The 17,401-nt window shown below is 47.1% G+C and overlaps 1 protein-coding gene across 3 annotated transcripts in view; it reads right to left on the bottom strand.

The window, feature by feature from the left end:
* Window positions 1–17,401, bottom strand: part of CASS4 (Cas scaffold protein family member 4) — a 144,377-nt gene that overhangs the window by 61,354 nt on the left and 65,622 nt on the right. For all 3 annotated transcript variants that reach the window (XM_069651118.1, XM_069651117.1, XM_069651116.1), the window contains exon 2: window positions 7,269–7,688. In XM_069651118.1, coding sequence (XP_069507219.1) covers window positions 7,269–7,688 — 420 coding nt within the window. The remainder of the gene's footprint in view (window positions 1–7,268; window positions 7,689–17,401) is intronic.

The following is a 17,401-nucleotide window of genomic DNA, read 5'->3' on the forward strand; positions in this document are numbered from 1 at the left end:
AAACAAGGAATGCACTAACACATTCTGTGCCAGAATGGCATATCTCGTGGACCCACCCGGCAAACTTGATACTTTTTAAAATGCATACATTCACATAGCAATGAACCAATGAAATAGAAGATGCAACATAGACCCAACCGGCATCTACGATTTACACCGCCAAAAACCGCAATCCACACATTGGCATCTAAACTTCATCACCACATAAACACCACATACACTCACACCCCTCACAACACAACAATGACATGAAAACATAAACATATTATGCATTTCATACAAATCACATTTCTTGGTAAAATTTGCATTACAGTTAACATTCATTACATTCCCAATGAAAGTTGACCCATAGACCACCACCCTCAAGTCCAAAAATATTCCAGTCCATACAAAAACACAACCCGCAAGTCCAGAATATTGCAGTCCCTGGGATGTACCACCCACAAGTCAAAAAAAAAAATCCAATACAAAACCCAGTACTACTGAATCGTAATCAAACCCGTTGCCTAACCATGCTACAATTGCTTCATCACATCATCAGTCTCTATGAAAGCACCACCCACATAAGGAATAATACCTCTAAACCCATGGAAGCACAACCCTAATATAGTGACATAGCTAACATAAGTTTCTAAACTGGGACTTAACATGGACCATGAGGCCACAACAAAACACTCCACTGGGAAGAGACAACGGCCTCAACAACATCTACCCCTTACACTACCAGGAGTTTACCCTACAACCCATGGTAGGCCGCTACATCAACACAACAACACACTGGCCCAAAACACTAACCTGCAAAACACAGTTGTTTAATACTGTTCCAATCCATACGGTTCCTCGAAGTGCCCAAACGTGAAATCCAGGAAGTGAAAATGACACACACTACTTCCAGCGCCGACATCTGAACTCTCCTCGCTCCATTCGCCGTCCTCTGCTGGGCTTCCATCACCAGGACCGGGGACAGCACGAAGAACCCCTAAGGGCGGGGTGCAATATCCTCTGCTGGCAGACCCCACCAGGACCAGGACCATCCACAACCCCCGACCGCTTTACTGGAAAGGAAACATCCACGGCATCACCTCCATTGCCGTATTTCCCCATCACGTGTTCATCCCACGTAGCATCCGAAAACGAACTACAAAACTTAGCATTGACCTCAACGCTGGCGTGGGCGGGACACGATCCACAAGAACACCAACGGCCTTGGCGGTGATTAGCCCGCGTAGTGAGAGGCGGGGACGACGTCATCATTCTTCTTCTCGACTTCGACCTGTCCACAACGCTCCCAACAGTTGCTGAGACCTCCTCCATGGACCTTCCGGAATGGCTCACCCCCGTATTCTTGGAAACCGAGGCCAGTCCAGGGGAGGAACCTGGCACCCACAACTGCCGCCTCTCGGACAGACAACCGGACCCGTTCCTCCTCTCCATGCCCAGAACCAGCTGTATGCTGCCTGCTCACCGCTCTCCTCCTGCTCACCGCTCTCCTCCAATCAGCCGCTGGGAAACAACTTCGGGGTCGTCTGCTCACCGCTCGCCTCCAATCAGCTGCTGGGAAACAACCTCGGGGCCCCGCTGGCAACATGCTCCAAACTCCCAATCGCTCCCACGCGGCAACGAACGGGACCTCCACTGCCACCAAGTCACTCGCAAACGGTCCAAACAGCTGCAACAATGGGCCAACGAACACAAAACTGCTCGGGGTTAAGGCACGAATCTCCGGACGAGACTCAACAGCAGTGAAGCCGGCACTCGCTCCTCTGCCCAATCCCAGGCAGCGCTCCCTGCACACAGCCTGCAAAGTAGACAGAGACACCTCCGTAGTTGAATCCGCTCAGGGTGCGGGGCTTACTTCGGGGGCAGTGTTCTCCGGTGACACAGGGCTGCACCCCCCCCCAGCAGCAACGGTCTCCCCTCACAATACCATCCTCGTCGCCAGTGTAGTAACAAAGGTTTCCCGACACTCAAGGTAAGTTATAGTGTCTTTATTGTCCAGGTCCAGCTCCTTCATCACACAATAGGATTGTAGGGGAAACACATGGACAAGTAAAAGGGAGAAACACTGGGACAGCCCCACACCCCATAAACACATTTGCTCACTGACCAGCCCAACCGTCAATACTAGAACTCCTGAACCTCCACATTCCACACGATGACACCCTCATCTTTCCACAAGCCTAGTTATGAGCAAATGCTCATAAGCCTACATTATAACACAGGCCGTCTAAAATCGGCAGCAAAAAAATCTCTTTTTTGTTAGGTGACCTACAAAAAGGGAAAATATGACATAGAACCAACAATACATATGGAAAGTGACATGAGGTGCCTGTACTGCCCATCCAGCACATGTCTCCTTTCTTTCTGGCAGCCATGACAGAGTCTTGCCTCGTCATTCCCTTCCACGAGACCTCTGCATGATACACGCATGGGTCTCGGAGCCCTATTCTCTCTGTCTTTCAGGTCTCTTGGATTTACACCCAGATTAGATTCTAATGTCTTAATAGAACTATAAAGCTATCTTATTACAGTGTCTAGATGCTGAGGTAATCCCTATAAAACATTTAATTTCTATTATTTTTAATTTTCGAAGAGTTGCAAGAAGCCAGAAAAAATCGTAATGTTGGGCAAAATATATGGGTGAAATTGGTTAAGTAAATTAAAATGAAAAGTATATCAAGGGGAAAAAGAGTTTACTATATTTTATCAATTTAGGAGAAATGTCAAACACAAAAACATCAGCATTTAAAATGTTCAAGAAATCACAGCATCAGGTAGGTAGATAATTATACTTAAAACATTAAATAGAAGTAGGGAAGGTGGGTATTAGGCCTAAACAGGCGGAACCTTCCCATTAAGCGGGAAAGAAAAATCTTGGAAAATACTAAATTCTTCTTTCAACGTTGTTGTCTAGTAATTACAGCAGAAGGCAACCGCTGACCTCAAGAGGCTACAGAAGAGCTAGGGGACAAGTAATTGAGGCCTAGCAGCAAAACAATGAGAATGTACTGAGCTAAAGCTTGAAACATAGATTGGGCTGGATGGGATTCATATTACAATTTGCAGTGATCTTAGAAAGTGGCGGGAGATTCGGTAGCAGCCATTTTCATTCACTCACTAGAGAAGACAAGTGCCACAAGAGTGGGCAACGGCAGAAGCAGAACTAATGCACAAAATATGCAATATGGGAGAAGCTTCACAACCATAGACTAGTGTCAACCCCTCAGAGTGCGGCATATGGATGAGACACTAAAATGGCACAAATATAGTGGCATAAATCATATGAAGGCTGGCACAATGCTCTAACTAGGTGCCCTCGGGACGTGGTAGTGTGACAAGTGTGACGAAGGGTCATGTTTGACCGAGTTGTTGATGATGGGACTGAAAAAAGGGGCTCTTCATCGTAGGATCCTGGCCCATACTATGGCCCTTTAAGAAAATCGAGGTGCAGTGTTCCCAATGGGCTGGATCCAGAATCCATTTAAACCAAGAGGGGGCCCTGAGCTATACCAAGATCTCCCCAAGACAGTAGCCAGCAGCTTGCAGAACTAGAGGGATTTTGGAATTCCAATATGGCAAATATGGTACTCAAAGTTAAGGTCCAGATCCATCCAAGCCTAGATGACTATGATTCCCAAGTTCCCAATGTGAAACCACCAAACCTCATCCCTATTCCACCAGAGGGAGGCTGGAAGGAGGAGCCAAAGCCCTATTAAACCTCAAGGGCTCAGTTGATGGGTGGTTGTTTTTGGGAGGATGAGCTACTTCAATGCTGGCTGGAGAAAGAAAGGGGAGCTGGGGAAGTAGATAAAGAGCGCAGACTGGAGCAGCCTCCCCTGGAGCCTGGGGAGAGTAAGAGGCAGGAGAAGGGAGCAAAGCCCCTGGAGCGTAGGGAGAGTAGGAGGCAGAATGCTGGGGGAAAGGGGATCAGAAGGCTGGGGTAAGGAGGAGGCAGGAGGTTGGATAAAGACAGACCCTGGAAGTGGGGGATCAAGGGACCCAGTGGGCTGAAAGGAGCAAGAGGGGTGAGGAGAACAATGTCAAGGAGGTTGGGGGGGGGAATTGACACAAGGGACCATGGGGAGGAAATACCAGAAGAGTGGAATGATTGAAGAAGACAAGGATATTAAGTAAGTGGAGAATCTAAATGTGTATAGGGAATAGTCCCAAAGGCGAGAAGAAGGAGACAGTGATAACAGGGAATTGAAAAGCCTAAATTGTTCTAGTGGAGGTGCCCAAAGGGGTAAAGGAGGTTCCCAAAAGACTGAAGAAGTTGGTAGGAGAGTAGACAGCTGGTGCCGGAATATAGTGATGATAGATGGGTGAAGAAAGAACAGGAAATAGAGAAAAGTGAAGCAGAGTGGGTAGAGGAAGGGTTGTACAAGGTGGAGAAGTGGATACACCTCCGGGAGCTGAAAGAGGAATTGTCAGACAGCAGTAAGGAGGAAACATGGGCTAATGTCCATGAAGACATAGAAGGAAGTCAAGATGTGCAAACGGATATCATTGAAGGACTACGGGAGGATAGAGTATGGAGAGGTGCAGAGGGGATATTTGGTGAAGAGAAGGTAGTAAATCTAAGGAGAAGAAGGGCTAATCCCTAGAAAGATAGCTAACAGAGTAAAAAGCTTAGTGCTATGAAACTTGAGGTGAGCCGCTGGGGAGGCGATGGGATTTGGAGCAGGTGGCTGGAGAAGCAGAACTCTGACAAAGGGGAAAGGGCACGGGCAACCCAGTGAGAACCCTATCTCAGCATTAGGGCAGCCTCCCGCCATCCCATGGATCAGATCCATTGTAGAGGAGTCATCTCTCACAACCCCACTTATGGAATACACCAACAAGCTCCAGGTACAATGTTAAGAGTCAATGAAAAAAGACCCTGAGAACTGAGGAAACAAGATGTGGGATCCCTGAAAGCCAAGATGAGAACTCAAGAGAGGAGATCCCAAGAAATGTGGAAGAAAGGGTGCGAGAGCTCTTTAAAACCTGGGACTGTGAGCTCACAAGTAGTGTGGGGATTTTCTTGGGAACATCCAACCCCATGACCTGCAGAGCACATGCAGAACCTTTGTTGGAAGCCTTTATTTTCACGAAAGGCATTTCCTTTAGATGCATTTTCTTAGAGCCCTATCTCACAGAAGAGCAGAACCAACCTGGCATCTTTCAGATTAATTAAGACACTATTTGTTTTTTTTTTGGCTAATCATGTACATGTTTAGGAACAACAACCTTTCTTAGCCCCATTCCCTGGTCTGACATGTTTGGCGATATATGTCCACTGTGCGATATAGGATATACACATTGCAAGGGAATTTACACCAGAGACATCATCTTTCTGCAAAAAAGAGTTCCTAGAAAACGAGGTTCTGATGTGAAAATGATAGATTGACAGGGGTCACAAATAAATATGAATGAATATTAGCTTTCTTGGTGATGGTCGTGGAAACATGGGGCCTCCTCGCAGTGCATACAGTGGAGATGCGATAAGTACATTTATTCCAGGACCTCCTAGAAGGATGTAAGAGTGGTCTGTGCGCATGGGGAAACATTGGAGAGAAGGAGTAGGGTGGAAATGGGGAGACTTGGACAGCTTGCTAATCCTTATTTGTAAAGACAAATCAGAGCAAGCTAAACGGTCACTTCAAAGATCTTTCTAGAGTCTGCAGTCACAGGTTTCAAATCTCTCAGAGCCGACTCAGCCTTTCATCCTTCAAGAGGTCAATACATTGGTATCATTGCATTTGCTTATTGTAACCCTTATTATTACGACACCTAAAAGTAAGAGGAGTGCAGCATGAAAAGCTATATGGAAATGTGATATTATCATTGTTACTATTATTATTTCATAAACATTTCGCTCATCTGAAATAAGATGGAGTTCCCATTACTTTATGAATGAACTCATCATACTCCAGTTCAGTCATGTAATTAGGGGGCTCCAATGATTCTCATTGAGTCGCTAGCCTGGCAGAGTTTCTGCCTTTGTTCCGCCTCTGGCTGGAATGCCTGGAGTCCTTGTCCATTATCTCCCTGCTTTTTCATTCCCGCTTCCCCCATCTCTAGAGTTCTCAGGCAGGCCCTCAATTCCCCGCTCAAACTACCCAGCCCAATGGAAGACTTGCTTTACAACCCCATGGCCATCGCCATCTCACTCCACCTCCATCTCGGGAACATTCTAGAATTGCCAATCAATCCATCAAGTACCTTGTTTACTCGGTCTCTATCTAGCGCATAGTTGCCAGTCACTGCACAACCCCTTCCGCACCACTTTTGAACGTCACACCAACACCGGGGACATTTGCTAACGATGCAGCCTCTTACTGACTTTACCTCTAAGTCTGCCATCCCCTATTTACATGACAGGACTCCTCACTCACTGCATTGAAATCAATTAGCAAAAATTATCCTTCAATTTAGTCTTTAACCTTTGCCAGTGCCTCCCCCAACCTGCCAAAGTTCCTGCCTCACTCTCTACCACGTCTTCACTTCAACTGCCTAACGACACCAGGATCCACCTGCCCTCGGCCCACTTTCTTTGTGTTCTGGCATGGCAAGTGTTCCTTTAGCTTTCATGACGCAAGAGATATTTATCATGACCTCTGACTATTCCTGCGTGGCAAAAAGGGGCTCATTTTCTAATCAAATCAAAGGCATAAAAGCAAGGCAGTAGCATTAGCGATCTGCCACTTATGTTTACACTACAAGGCGTTTTACAGTCATTAGCATTCGGGCAAAGAGCATGAACAGAATGATCATTTCCGCCCTGCAGTCTTCCGCCGACCTCAAAGGGTGCATGTTTTTACGACTGCATGAAATGCTCCTGCTGGCGTAAAAGGAATGGCTTCCCTTGGAATCCCATTTTTTTTAGCATGTCCTAAAAGCAGGCAGATTCCAAAGGAATACTTTGTAAATGTCAATTGCAAAGGGTAATTTGCAGGCAGTGTTCACATTTTTTTGCAAAAGGGAGAGTAAAAGGCAATTTCACCTGTTTTTTACTCTTTACTTTTACACTTCATTTTATAAAAGTAGAAAATTGCATGCAGGGAACCCAACAGAACATACGCGCCATCTCTGGTATGACACGGCCATGCATGCAGTTAATGCTTTTTGCAAAACAATCTCTGAAATATATGAACCCCTTGTTGCACTTTCCTTAAATGCCATTAATTGAACTCTGAACACATTGCACAGCTATTTGCCACAAAAATGACTAGCACCTAAACCAGCTGACCCGCTTGCCTTTCCTTACTGGGTGTATCATTCGTTACCTGATTTGTGGAGCTTTGGGTCCGATCACAAAACAGTTTTGCAGGCGAAGACGCGGGCACTTGGTAGACATCTTTTGAAAGAGGCGGCGAGGATGTAGGAGTCTGGTATAAAGTGTCCATCTCTTCATACGTTATGGAAGCAGTCGGGGATCGAGCAGCCGTTGGCACCTGGTAGATGTTCTGCGGGCTCTCCTTCCTGCCAATTGAGCCGTATGAAAGCGGAGTATCCATCGGCGAACTGGCAAGGACCTGCAGCCGATTGGCAGGGGCCAGGCCTTGCCTTCCATGGAGGGAGCAATTCCACCAGCCCTCGCTTCCCACGACGTTCTGCTCCAACACCATGAGGATATCCCCTTTGCGGAAAGCCAGTTCATCTGGACATTCAGCCTTGTTATCATAAAGTGCTTTGGCCAACATGTTCTGGGAAGGCAAGAGAAAAGATCTGATAGATTAACTGTTAGCATCAATTTTCTAAAGGATGGAAACATCTTTAAACATAACCCAGTGATGTGCGACCCCATCGAGCGACTGATAATGTTCAGAGGATTACCATTTGGAACTCACTCAATTTAATTATCACATTCCTAGACACCATGAAGGATAACACCCATTATAACCCTTGGAATATTCGCCTAGCATTCCCTTTAGATAATCTGTGGGCTATAAGAACCAATAGCACCCTGGGCGGGGTACCTAACCAATCAAGTTGCTCGGATTGCAGGCCAAATCCCACGATGAAAGCCTGCGTTCCAAGCAACTAGATGGCAGATGAATTCAAAACCTTCCACCCATCACTTTTCTGGTTTTCATTATCGAGTGGTAAAATCCCTTGGCCCTCTATAAACACTGTTTCTTAACTCAGGACTTTAACTTGGGCAGAGGGCCATTACCACCCGGTAATGCCCACGGAATGTAGCCTAATTACTTAAGTATTAGATTGCAAAAAGAGAGACACTTTGGGTTAGAAATGCATAGGGGTTTCAACTCCACTTTGAAATACATTAAGCAAAAGGAATGCAAATGTGTTATCTAAGGACAAGTAGAAGCACACCCTTAAAATGGTAAATCTTGGCTGCTCCTACTAATGAGGTTGCAGTTGGGATATCTGTATTGAAGTACATATTGTGCTGCCTAGTCATATTTACATCAATATCACCTCTTGAAGGAACATAACTAACAATTCCTGTTGTGCATACAAATGTTCTGCTGCTGTGTCAAACACAGCCTGCACTTGAGCAAATGAACATCGTCAGCGGTGGTCGGTGGACTAACCTGGAAGCAAATCACAAGATTTCTTGCTAAATGAGTTGGGGAAAACTCCCAAATTCAAAAACCACCTCAATTATGTATTGGTGTCTGCTATTTCTTGGATTCATTCGCAGAAGGTTTCTAAAAAGATAGCTTTTCCTAGGAATTGACTTTTTTTAAAGTTACAAAGCACACATCTTAGCTCTGTGTCCCTTATGCAATGGCCGTATCTAGCATCCCTTTGAAACAAGCTCCAAGAGCTTCTGCCTTCCTCTTTCATCCCTTGGCTGGATGGGAAGCACTTGCAAGGTCTTGCTTCTTGTGCTTCGTGGGTGGGGCTCGGCTGCTCTCTGTGTCTCCAAAGCTGGGCCCCCTGAACCCGTCGGACTGTCACATCTAGACAGTTTACAGCATGACCAAACCAATGGTAAAATCCTCACCACTCAAATTCATTGTGTACATTGCTCAATTTGTAAAAAAAAAAAGAAGTGCTAGGGCCCAAATAGTTTCTAGTCCTCCTGTGACACCACCCACAGCTGCTCCCGACATTGTTGTCATATTTGGGGTTACACTACAGCTCCCACCTGCTCATTGTGGTTGATGGAGGCACTGGCTATCACGGCTTCATAATTAAAGTGAGTCTGAGACAATAGGTGCCGGGGCTCAAAAATAAGGGCTGGGGCTGAGACCTGGCAAACACCCCAACACATTAAGCCCCGATTGTGTATCCGTTTTTTCCATCATATACATTGAGGAAATCCTAAACATGCGGGCCTGATTTTACTACTCAGTGGGTTCATGAAGCCCGCGCTACCCAAGATCCAGCCAGTGGCCGCATCTGCTCCCCAATCTTCTCACCCCAACACAAGATTGCACTTTTGGACTAAGAATGTGCTTCGTACCGCTAAGTAAACTTTCAAGACTGTGCAGTGGGGGTGGACAGGGGTATTCATTAAAACCGCACTCCTCCCCCCAGCTCGCAGAGGCCTAAGCATCAGAAGGCGCGCGCGGCCAAACTGTGCAGCATTTTTAACAAGTTGTTTTGTCGCTTGCGAAAGAGCTCAAGTTGCATCTAAAAATAGAACGTGCCAAAAGTCTTCACATCCGTAGCCAATCGCCATTTTAAAAATCTGTTCCATTGGCCTACAGAATTTCAGCCGAACAGAGGAGTGCACTTCCCAAACCAAACTGGTTCAGTGCACCTTTACACAAAATGGAGCTATCTGGTCAGTGGGGGCCAGGTGGGGCTCTTTTGGGACTTGTTTTAATCTGATTGGCTCTCTGGGGGTGTGAATGTATTCATAGGATTGTAAAGGTAAAGGTTATGTGATTTTCTTTATTATATGGCCCATGTATTTTAAAACGATCGTCCATATTTTCCAACAAAAAGATGTATGCGGGGCAAACATATGAACCATATTTGCCTTTCTGCTTCAGAAGCATTGCAGAGGAGTTGCCATGCTGTTTCCAGCAGAAAAGCGCACTGAATTTAACTCGCATTCAAATAGTGACATTGTTTCTTCAAGTGGGCTTCGGCATGGGGATAATTGTCCCGTAGTAGTGAAGTCAACCCCCCCCCACCCTCACCCACCAGGATTAACAGGACAAAGGAGCTGCGCAGAGTTTCCTAAGCCAGGATCATCCTACAAGGAATGCCATGTTTAGTCATTGCAGGCCACTTAGGGGGCGGAACTGGCGACAGGCGGCTGTGTGATCGATCCGCCAGATAGCCTTGTAAAGGGAAGCATGACAAGTGCTCTGATGTGAACTCGGAGGCATGAGGCGCTACCTGAAAGCCCGCATGAACCAATAAGAGAATGATGGGCACCGCCAGTCTCACTGGAAATAAAGCTGAACAACAGAAGGTACATGAGTCGAGAGGAACAGGATGGTTGCTGTGCCCTGTGTTCTGGTGTGGCAGAGTGGGGTATGGTATGTTACAGTATGCATATTATGGCATGCAACAGTACCATGCAGTATGAACACCATGGTATCCTTAGTTATAGCACAGTATGGCATTACATTAATGAATGATATAGCATGCTGTAATGTTTTATATTGCAATATGGAATTTCTTCTTTTCTCTTTTTTTGAATTCACAATTTATACATGTTTAAACAATTCACAGAAACCAATTATGAACATCTGACGGATGCTGGGCTGAGTTGACCCAGCCAGGATTCCAACTTGCGAAACACACACTTCCCACATGTCCGAGGAGAAAGCATGACATGGCATGATATATCATGGCGTCTTTCCTGCCATGCACCCTGTTTATGGAACAGGTTACCAATGCAGCTAAGTCTGGCCATCTCCATCCTACAGGTCAAGGATGCTCTGAAGAGCCTACTCTTCAAAGAACGTCATGCCAATTGCTGATCACTCCACTGAACCCTAATTCTCCCCCTCTGGAGCGTCCCATTCCCTGCTCCCACAGTCCACCCCAGCTCATCTGCTACCCCTATGCCTTTGCATGTAGCCCCCGGGCGCATGCCCTATGTTCAGTGCTCACTTGCTTTTCAGGGGTGAGCTGCAGTAATCTAGCATGGTACGTAAGGGTGGCATAGTATGGCATGCTATGGAATGCAGGGACCGCTTCCTTTGCACACATTGTGCCCTGGATACAGACACTGACTAGGCATTTCTTCCCTGTGCATATCCACTTGGCGAGACTTGCAGCAGAAGGTCGATTGGGCTCCCACATAGACATTGGCCCTCATCACAAGGTTGGCGGAATGGCTTTAACGGCACTGGTAAAGGTGCCGGTGCCGGTAAACCCAAACTGCCCTACTACGAGGTCTCCTCGCAGGACCCGCAATGGGCACCTGGAAAAACCAGGCGTCCATACCAGGTCCCGCGAGACACCAGGGAGCTCACAACAGGCCTGTTATTAACTGGCCCGTTGTTAGCTCCATCCCCATTCCCATTGAGCCCTATGGGGGCTCGAATGGGGATGGACCGGGTCCGGGTTGCTCAGACGGGGAATTACCGGGTCCGCCAAGGTTGCGATGGCCCGGTAAGTCCTCATTTGAGGAACCCGGGCCCGGAATGCGGTAAGGAGGTAAACATGCCGCTAAAAGCAGCATGGTTACCTCCAACTTCCTGATGAGGGCCATTGAGTCATGAGTAGTGATGGGAAATGCTGGGAAAAATGTAGAACAGAAGGTCCTCTTGCTTATAGTTTGTGGCCATACCAATAAGACCTCATGCATGCAACAAACTGCAGTCCCGAGCCACTCCCTTTTCTATGGAAGGCCCCTTGCGATAAATATTTGCAGAACATTTTTGCAGCCGTTCCATCAGATGCAGCTTTACTGACCCTTTATTTTAACACAATGCTGAGAAATGTTAGATATTTTAGATCTGTGTAAATGTGGGTGACTACAAGCATAATTCAATATCTGTTTTACAAGATGGGCGTTTTACGATGTGCTTGCATCTAAGGGACCTCATATGACCTGATAGTAGAGTGTAATATCAGAGAGTTCTATTTCTTTTGCATAATTGCTTCTCTGTAAATGTTCTAGTGGGCTGACACAAATGGTTACACCTTTTCCGAGTGCATTCTGACCGGTACTTCAAAATCAGGACATGAGGCTCTTACTTGGCCTACGCTGCCGGGAGCATATCACACCTGATCCTCAATCCTTATGCTAGCTTTTTAGAGTATAATTGAGTCAATTTAAAATTCTATGCGTCATTCCGCATATCAACTGATGCCGCGCGCCAAGATATCTGGGAAACCGCTTTCTTTCGATGCCTCCCTATGCACAGTCACAGGAAGAGTGACTATAATCCGTAAGCACAACAAACAGTTTGGCGGATGACCCGAGAGCTTAGATCAACCCACAACAATCAAACAGAAACTGAAAAGAGCATCCATTCCTTCTTTATGGGCCACCGCAGCCTATTTACCAAAAGGCCCTGTAGCGGGCGGAGAAGTGGATGATAGGGCAAAGCATTAAGAACAACATCCTACAGAAAACGTCTGTGCCAGTCGTGAGGCTACTTCCCAGTGACAGCAAAAACTCTGAGGAGGGTCCGCATGGTAAGACTATTCTTAAGGATTTTTCAATTTTTTGATATTCGGATATTGAAATGCCTCCCGTCCGCCTTCGACAATGTCTGTGCATCCACAGTGAACCGGGGGGCCCTTGCGGTATCCAGCAAATCAGCAGGTGCAGACAGTGTGCTTCCGCTGGGTCAATGTTTGTTTTAATCGTTCATGCAGTGTGGACCCAGTGCATAGAGTAACGCAACACAAAAAACAGCGGCACCCTGCAAAAGATATCAATGTCCGGCCCAGATACCTGCCACTGAAAGTCATGCACAGGCCTTGGTCCAATGTGGTGGCCTCTGAACAGCTGGGGTCCCCATGTGCCGCAGGGGCTCCATTGGTGTAGGCTATACCCCAATGTGCCACTGGCGTACCATGGGTGTCCGAACTTGGGCCCTTCTGTGCCTCGGGATCTCTGTGGGTGCCTGCTTTGCCACCATGTGCCACCAGAGCTCGACAGGTGTCCACTACGCCCCCGTGGGTATAGCTTTAAGAATCCGTGGCAGTTTGAGGACGCATACATTTGCGTCATCTCCACCTCACTCCTGTGCATGCCTGTGTGTAGTTAGCTGTGGATAAGTGAGCGTTGGTGTGGCTTTACTACCTGGGTCAAATAATGCTTCTTCTACTCTCTTGTTAAGTTCAAAAGGGGTCACTGATGAAAATGGGCTCATGATCAAAATTGATTTTCAAACAGCGCTTTGATTTCAGAGACATCCTAAAACCGATTGACCAGCATTTTCTGTCAGGCGCATGTGCTATGCCTCTCTGCTTTTAAATGTGCTTAGACATCGTGCAATTCTACAAAACATCATTGGGCCGAAAACGGTGTCTTAAAAAGTGCCATATACTAAACACACTTTAGGCGAGGCAGGATCCATGCTAGATGGGTTTACGTTTCAGCTGCATCGACTGAGCCTTCCTCAGACATATCCCACACCACTAATAGCACAGCACCTCTGCTCCGTTAAATGGAACTTGGCGCCTCAGTGCTTGGGTGCCGATAAAGAGAGCTTTTCTGCTCTTCGCCATGGTCCGACTGGGCCATAGAATTGTCTTGGGCACCAATGAAAAAGTGGGCCACAGTTGAAAATGGCAATTCATTCCTTTTGTGACAAAGGGCGAGTCTTTGATAAAATGTGGTGCAAATTGTGCATTTTCAAGAATATTTATTCATCAACACTGGTCAAAACTACTAGCTCATCAAACTGGCCCACATTGGCCAAAAAAGTGGCCCACTTTGACCCGAAAAACTGCCCCCACAAGAATTTTGTGTTTTTGGTTCGGCCCTGGGCCTATTGCCCTATAGGCCAGTCCGAGCCTGTCCTTCGCTACTCACTAAAACTGGACCGAGGTGATAGAGATGGGACTAGCGCACCGGCTGGTCCGCGGAATCCAGGTCCTATGTTAATGGGGGTGGTCTTCCTAGTCCTGCGCAAAGATTGGTGGGTGTCCAATTTGCTCTTATGGGAGACCTCCTTGTAAGCAGACCCAAGAGATCAAGGCCTGGAATTTGAACTAGAATGTCTCCCACTGGGGGTGCTCCCTACCAAGTAGGTTTGAGGCCTATAGCCACGGGCACGTGCGGCCAGCCACCCTCATGGTACTGTTGGGGACTTCATGTTAAGGTGCCCTCAACGCAGGCCACGTCTGCGAGTTCAAAATATGCTGATAAAATGGCATGCCACTTTTGGTGACTGAAAAATAAGCCTTTCATTCGGTGCGCGGTCTCTAGACTCATTATTCAGGCCTGCTCCAGGAACGCCAGTTGGCATCTGCTCGGTTTGCTTGTTGGGAACCTTGCAGCATCCTCTGAGGTAGGCCGCATTGGACTGAGGCCTCCCTACAAGCTGTTTCCTGGTTCCAGCCGGTGATGGCGTAGTCATGGGAAACCAAGGTGGACAAAGCATTTCCAGTAAGCGGCACCTGAGGGGCTGAAGGAGTCACTGTAACAAGGAGACGGATTAACTCGGGCAGGCGACCGTGTCAGGCAAACTGCAGATTTCCCTGCGCGCCACTCTCGGCCTGCGGATTAACCGTCACCTGAGACGGTTACATCTCGCGCAGTCGCACCTCCTTTTCTCGGGGTGGCAATCAGCAAATGGAGCGCAATGGACCGCGTTTAGCCCTAAATGGATGTTTTGCTTTCACAGGGAAGGGAGGGGAATTTAAATATTTCCCTTTGGTTCTCGCAAGACATAATTACAATTCTCCCTTAATCACTTCAAAAGAAATGCAAACAATAGCTATTGTGGCAGCTTTATAAAGCTTCTTATAACATATCTTTGTTATGCTAAAAAACGGCTCTATTGAGGCTGCCACATTGGATGGGTATGTGGGCTGTGTCGAAACCAACAGCATTTCCACGTCTACTGTTCTTTCATTTATTTTAGTTCAAAGGAGCGAAGATGTTTCATATTAACACACACAGCATGAGGGATACAGAGGCACCTATCAGAGAAAGCAATACAATCTACCAGGGCGACAATACGAAGTTAGAGAAAAAGTTAATATAAAACCATGAACTCTGCAATGATGTACACGTTACTCCACTGCGGAGAGGGCCATTACTACGAGCAACTCCGACTTACCCTGGCCTTAAACCCAGAGAGGGCCATTACTGCGAGCAACTCCGACTTACCCTGGCCTTAAACCCATAGAATGCCATTACTACGAGCAACTCTGACTTACCCTGGCCTTAAACCTGGAACGGGCCATTACTACAAGCAACTCTAACTTACCCTGGCCTTAAACCCTCAGAGGGCCATAACTACGAGCAACTCTGACTTACCCTGGCCGTAAACCAGTAGAGGGCCATTACTGCCAGCAACCCTGACTTTCCCTTGCCTTAAAACTGGAGAGGGCCATTACTGCAATCAACTCTGACTTGCCCTGGTGTTAAACCCGGAGAGGGCCATTACTACTAGCAACTCTGACTTACCCTGTCCTTAAACCAGTAGAGGGCCATTACTGCCAGCAACTCTGACTTTCTGTTGCCTTAAAACCGGAGAGGGCCATTACTGCGATCAACTCTGACTTACCCTGGCCTTAAACCCGGAGAGGGCCATTACTACGAGCAACTCTGACTTACCCTGTCCTTAAACCAGTAGAGGGCCATTACTGCCAGCAACTCTGACTTTCTGTTGCCTTAAAACCGGAGAGGGCCATTACTGCGATCAACTCTGACTTACCCTGGCCTTAAACCTGGAAAGGGCCATTACTACGAGCAACTCTGACTTACCCTGTCCTTAAACCAGTAGAGGGCCATTACTGCCAGCAACTCTGACTTTATGTTGCCTTAAAACCGGAGAGGGCCATTACTGCGATGAACTCTGACTTACCCTGGCATTAAACCCGGAGAGGGCCATTACTACGATGAACTCTGACTTACCCTTGCCTTAAACCAGGAGAGGGTCATTACTACCAGAAACTCTGACTTTCAATGGCCTTAAACACGGAGAGGGCATTACTACCAGCAACTCTGACGAACACCGGCCTTAAACCCAGAGAGGTCCATTACTATGAGCAACTCTGACTTCCCCTTGACTTAAACCCAGAGAGGGCCATTACTATCAGCAACTCTGACTTACCCTTGACTTAAACCCAGAGAGGGCCATTACTACCAGCAACTCTGACTTTCAATGGCCTTAAACCTGGAGAGGGCCATTACTGCGAGCAACTCCAACTTACCCTGGCCTTAAACCCATAGAGTGCCATTACTACGAGCAACTCTGATTTACCCTGGCCTTAAACCTGGAACGGGCCATTACTACAAGCAACTCTAATTTACCCTGGCCTTAAACCCTCAGAGGGCCATTACTACGAGCAACTCTGACTTACCCTGGCCGTAAACCAGTAGAGGGCCATTACTGCCAGCAACCCTGACTTTCCCTTGCCTTAAAACTGGAGAGGGCCATTACTGCGATCAACTCTGACTTGCCCTGGTGTTAAACCCGGAGAGGGCCATTACTACTAGCAACTCTGACTTACCCTGTCCTTAAACCAGTAGAGGGCCATTACTGCCAGCAACTCTGACTTTCTGTTGCCTTAAAACCGGAGAGGGCCATTACTGCGATCAACTCTGACTTACCCTGGCCTTAAACCCGGAAAGGGCCATTACTACGAGCAACTCTGACTTACCCTGTCCTTAAACCAGTAGAGGGCCATTACTGCCAGCAACTCTGACTTTATGTTGCCTTAAAACCGGAGAGGGCCATTACTGCGATGAACTCTGACTTACCCTGACGTTAAACCCGGAGAGGGCCATTACTATGATGAACTCTGACTTACCCTTGCCTTAAACCGGGAGAGGGTCATTACTACCAGAAACTCTGACTTTCAATGGCCTTAAACACGGAGAGGGCATTACTACCAGCAACTCTGACGAACACCGGCCTTAAACCCAGAGAGGTCCATTACTATGAGCAACTCTGACTTGCCCTTGACTTAAACCCAGAGAGGGCCATTACTACCAGCAACTCTGACTTTCAATGGCCTTAAACCTGGAGAGGGCCATTACTGCCAGCAACTCTGACTTACCCTAGCCTTAAACCCAGAGAGGGCCATTACTACAATCAACTCTGACTTACCCTGGCCTTAAACCCAGAGGAGGATATTTCAGTCACAAAAGAAACTACCGTGTGTAAATCTCACTTACTCCTGATCTGCTAGGAATAACTTTGCTTGTACCGTATTAGCCAAGGGTTGAACAGAATGTTGAGTAAAAATAAAATGAGTCAATACCTTAATTAGGCTAACAAAGTCATTTATTTTGCATATTTGTGAGCTTTCGTGGAATGCCTCCACTCCAGTTCAGAACGCCCCCCCT

The sequence above is a fragment of the Ambystoma mexicanum genome, chromosome 3p (assembly GCF_040938575.1).
Source record: "Ambystoma mexicanum isolate Mex_15411 chromosome 3p, UKY_AmexF1_1, whole genome shotgun sequence".
Classification (NCBI taxonomy): domain Eukaryota; kingdom Metazoa; phylum Chordata; class Amphibia; order Caudata; family Ambystomatidae; genus Ambystoma; species Ambystoma mexicanum.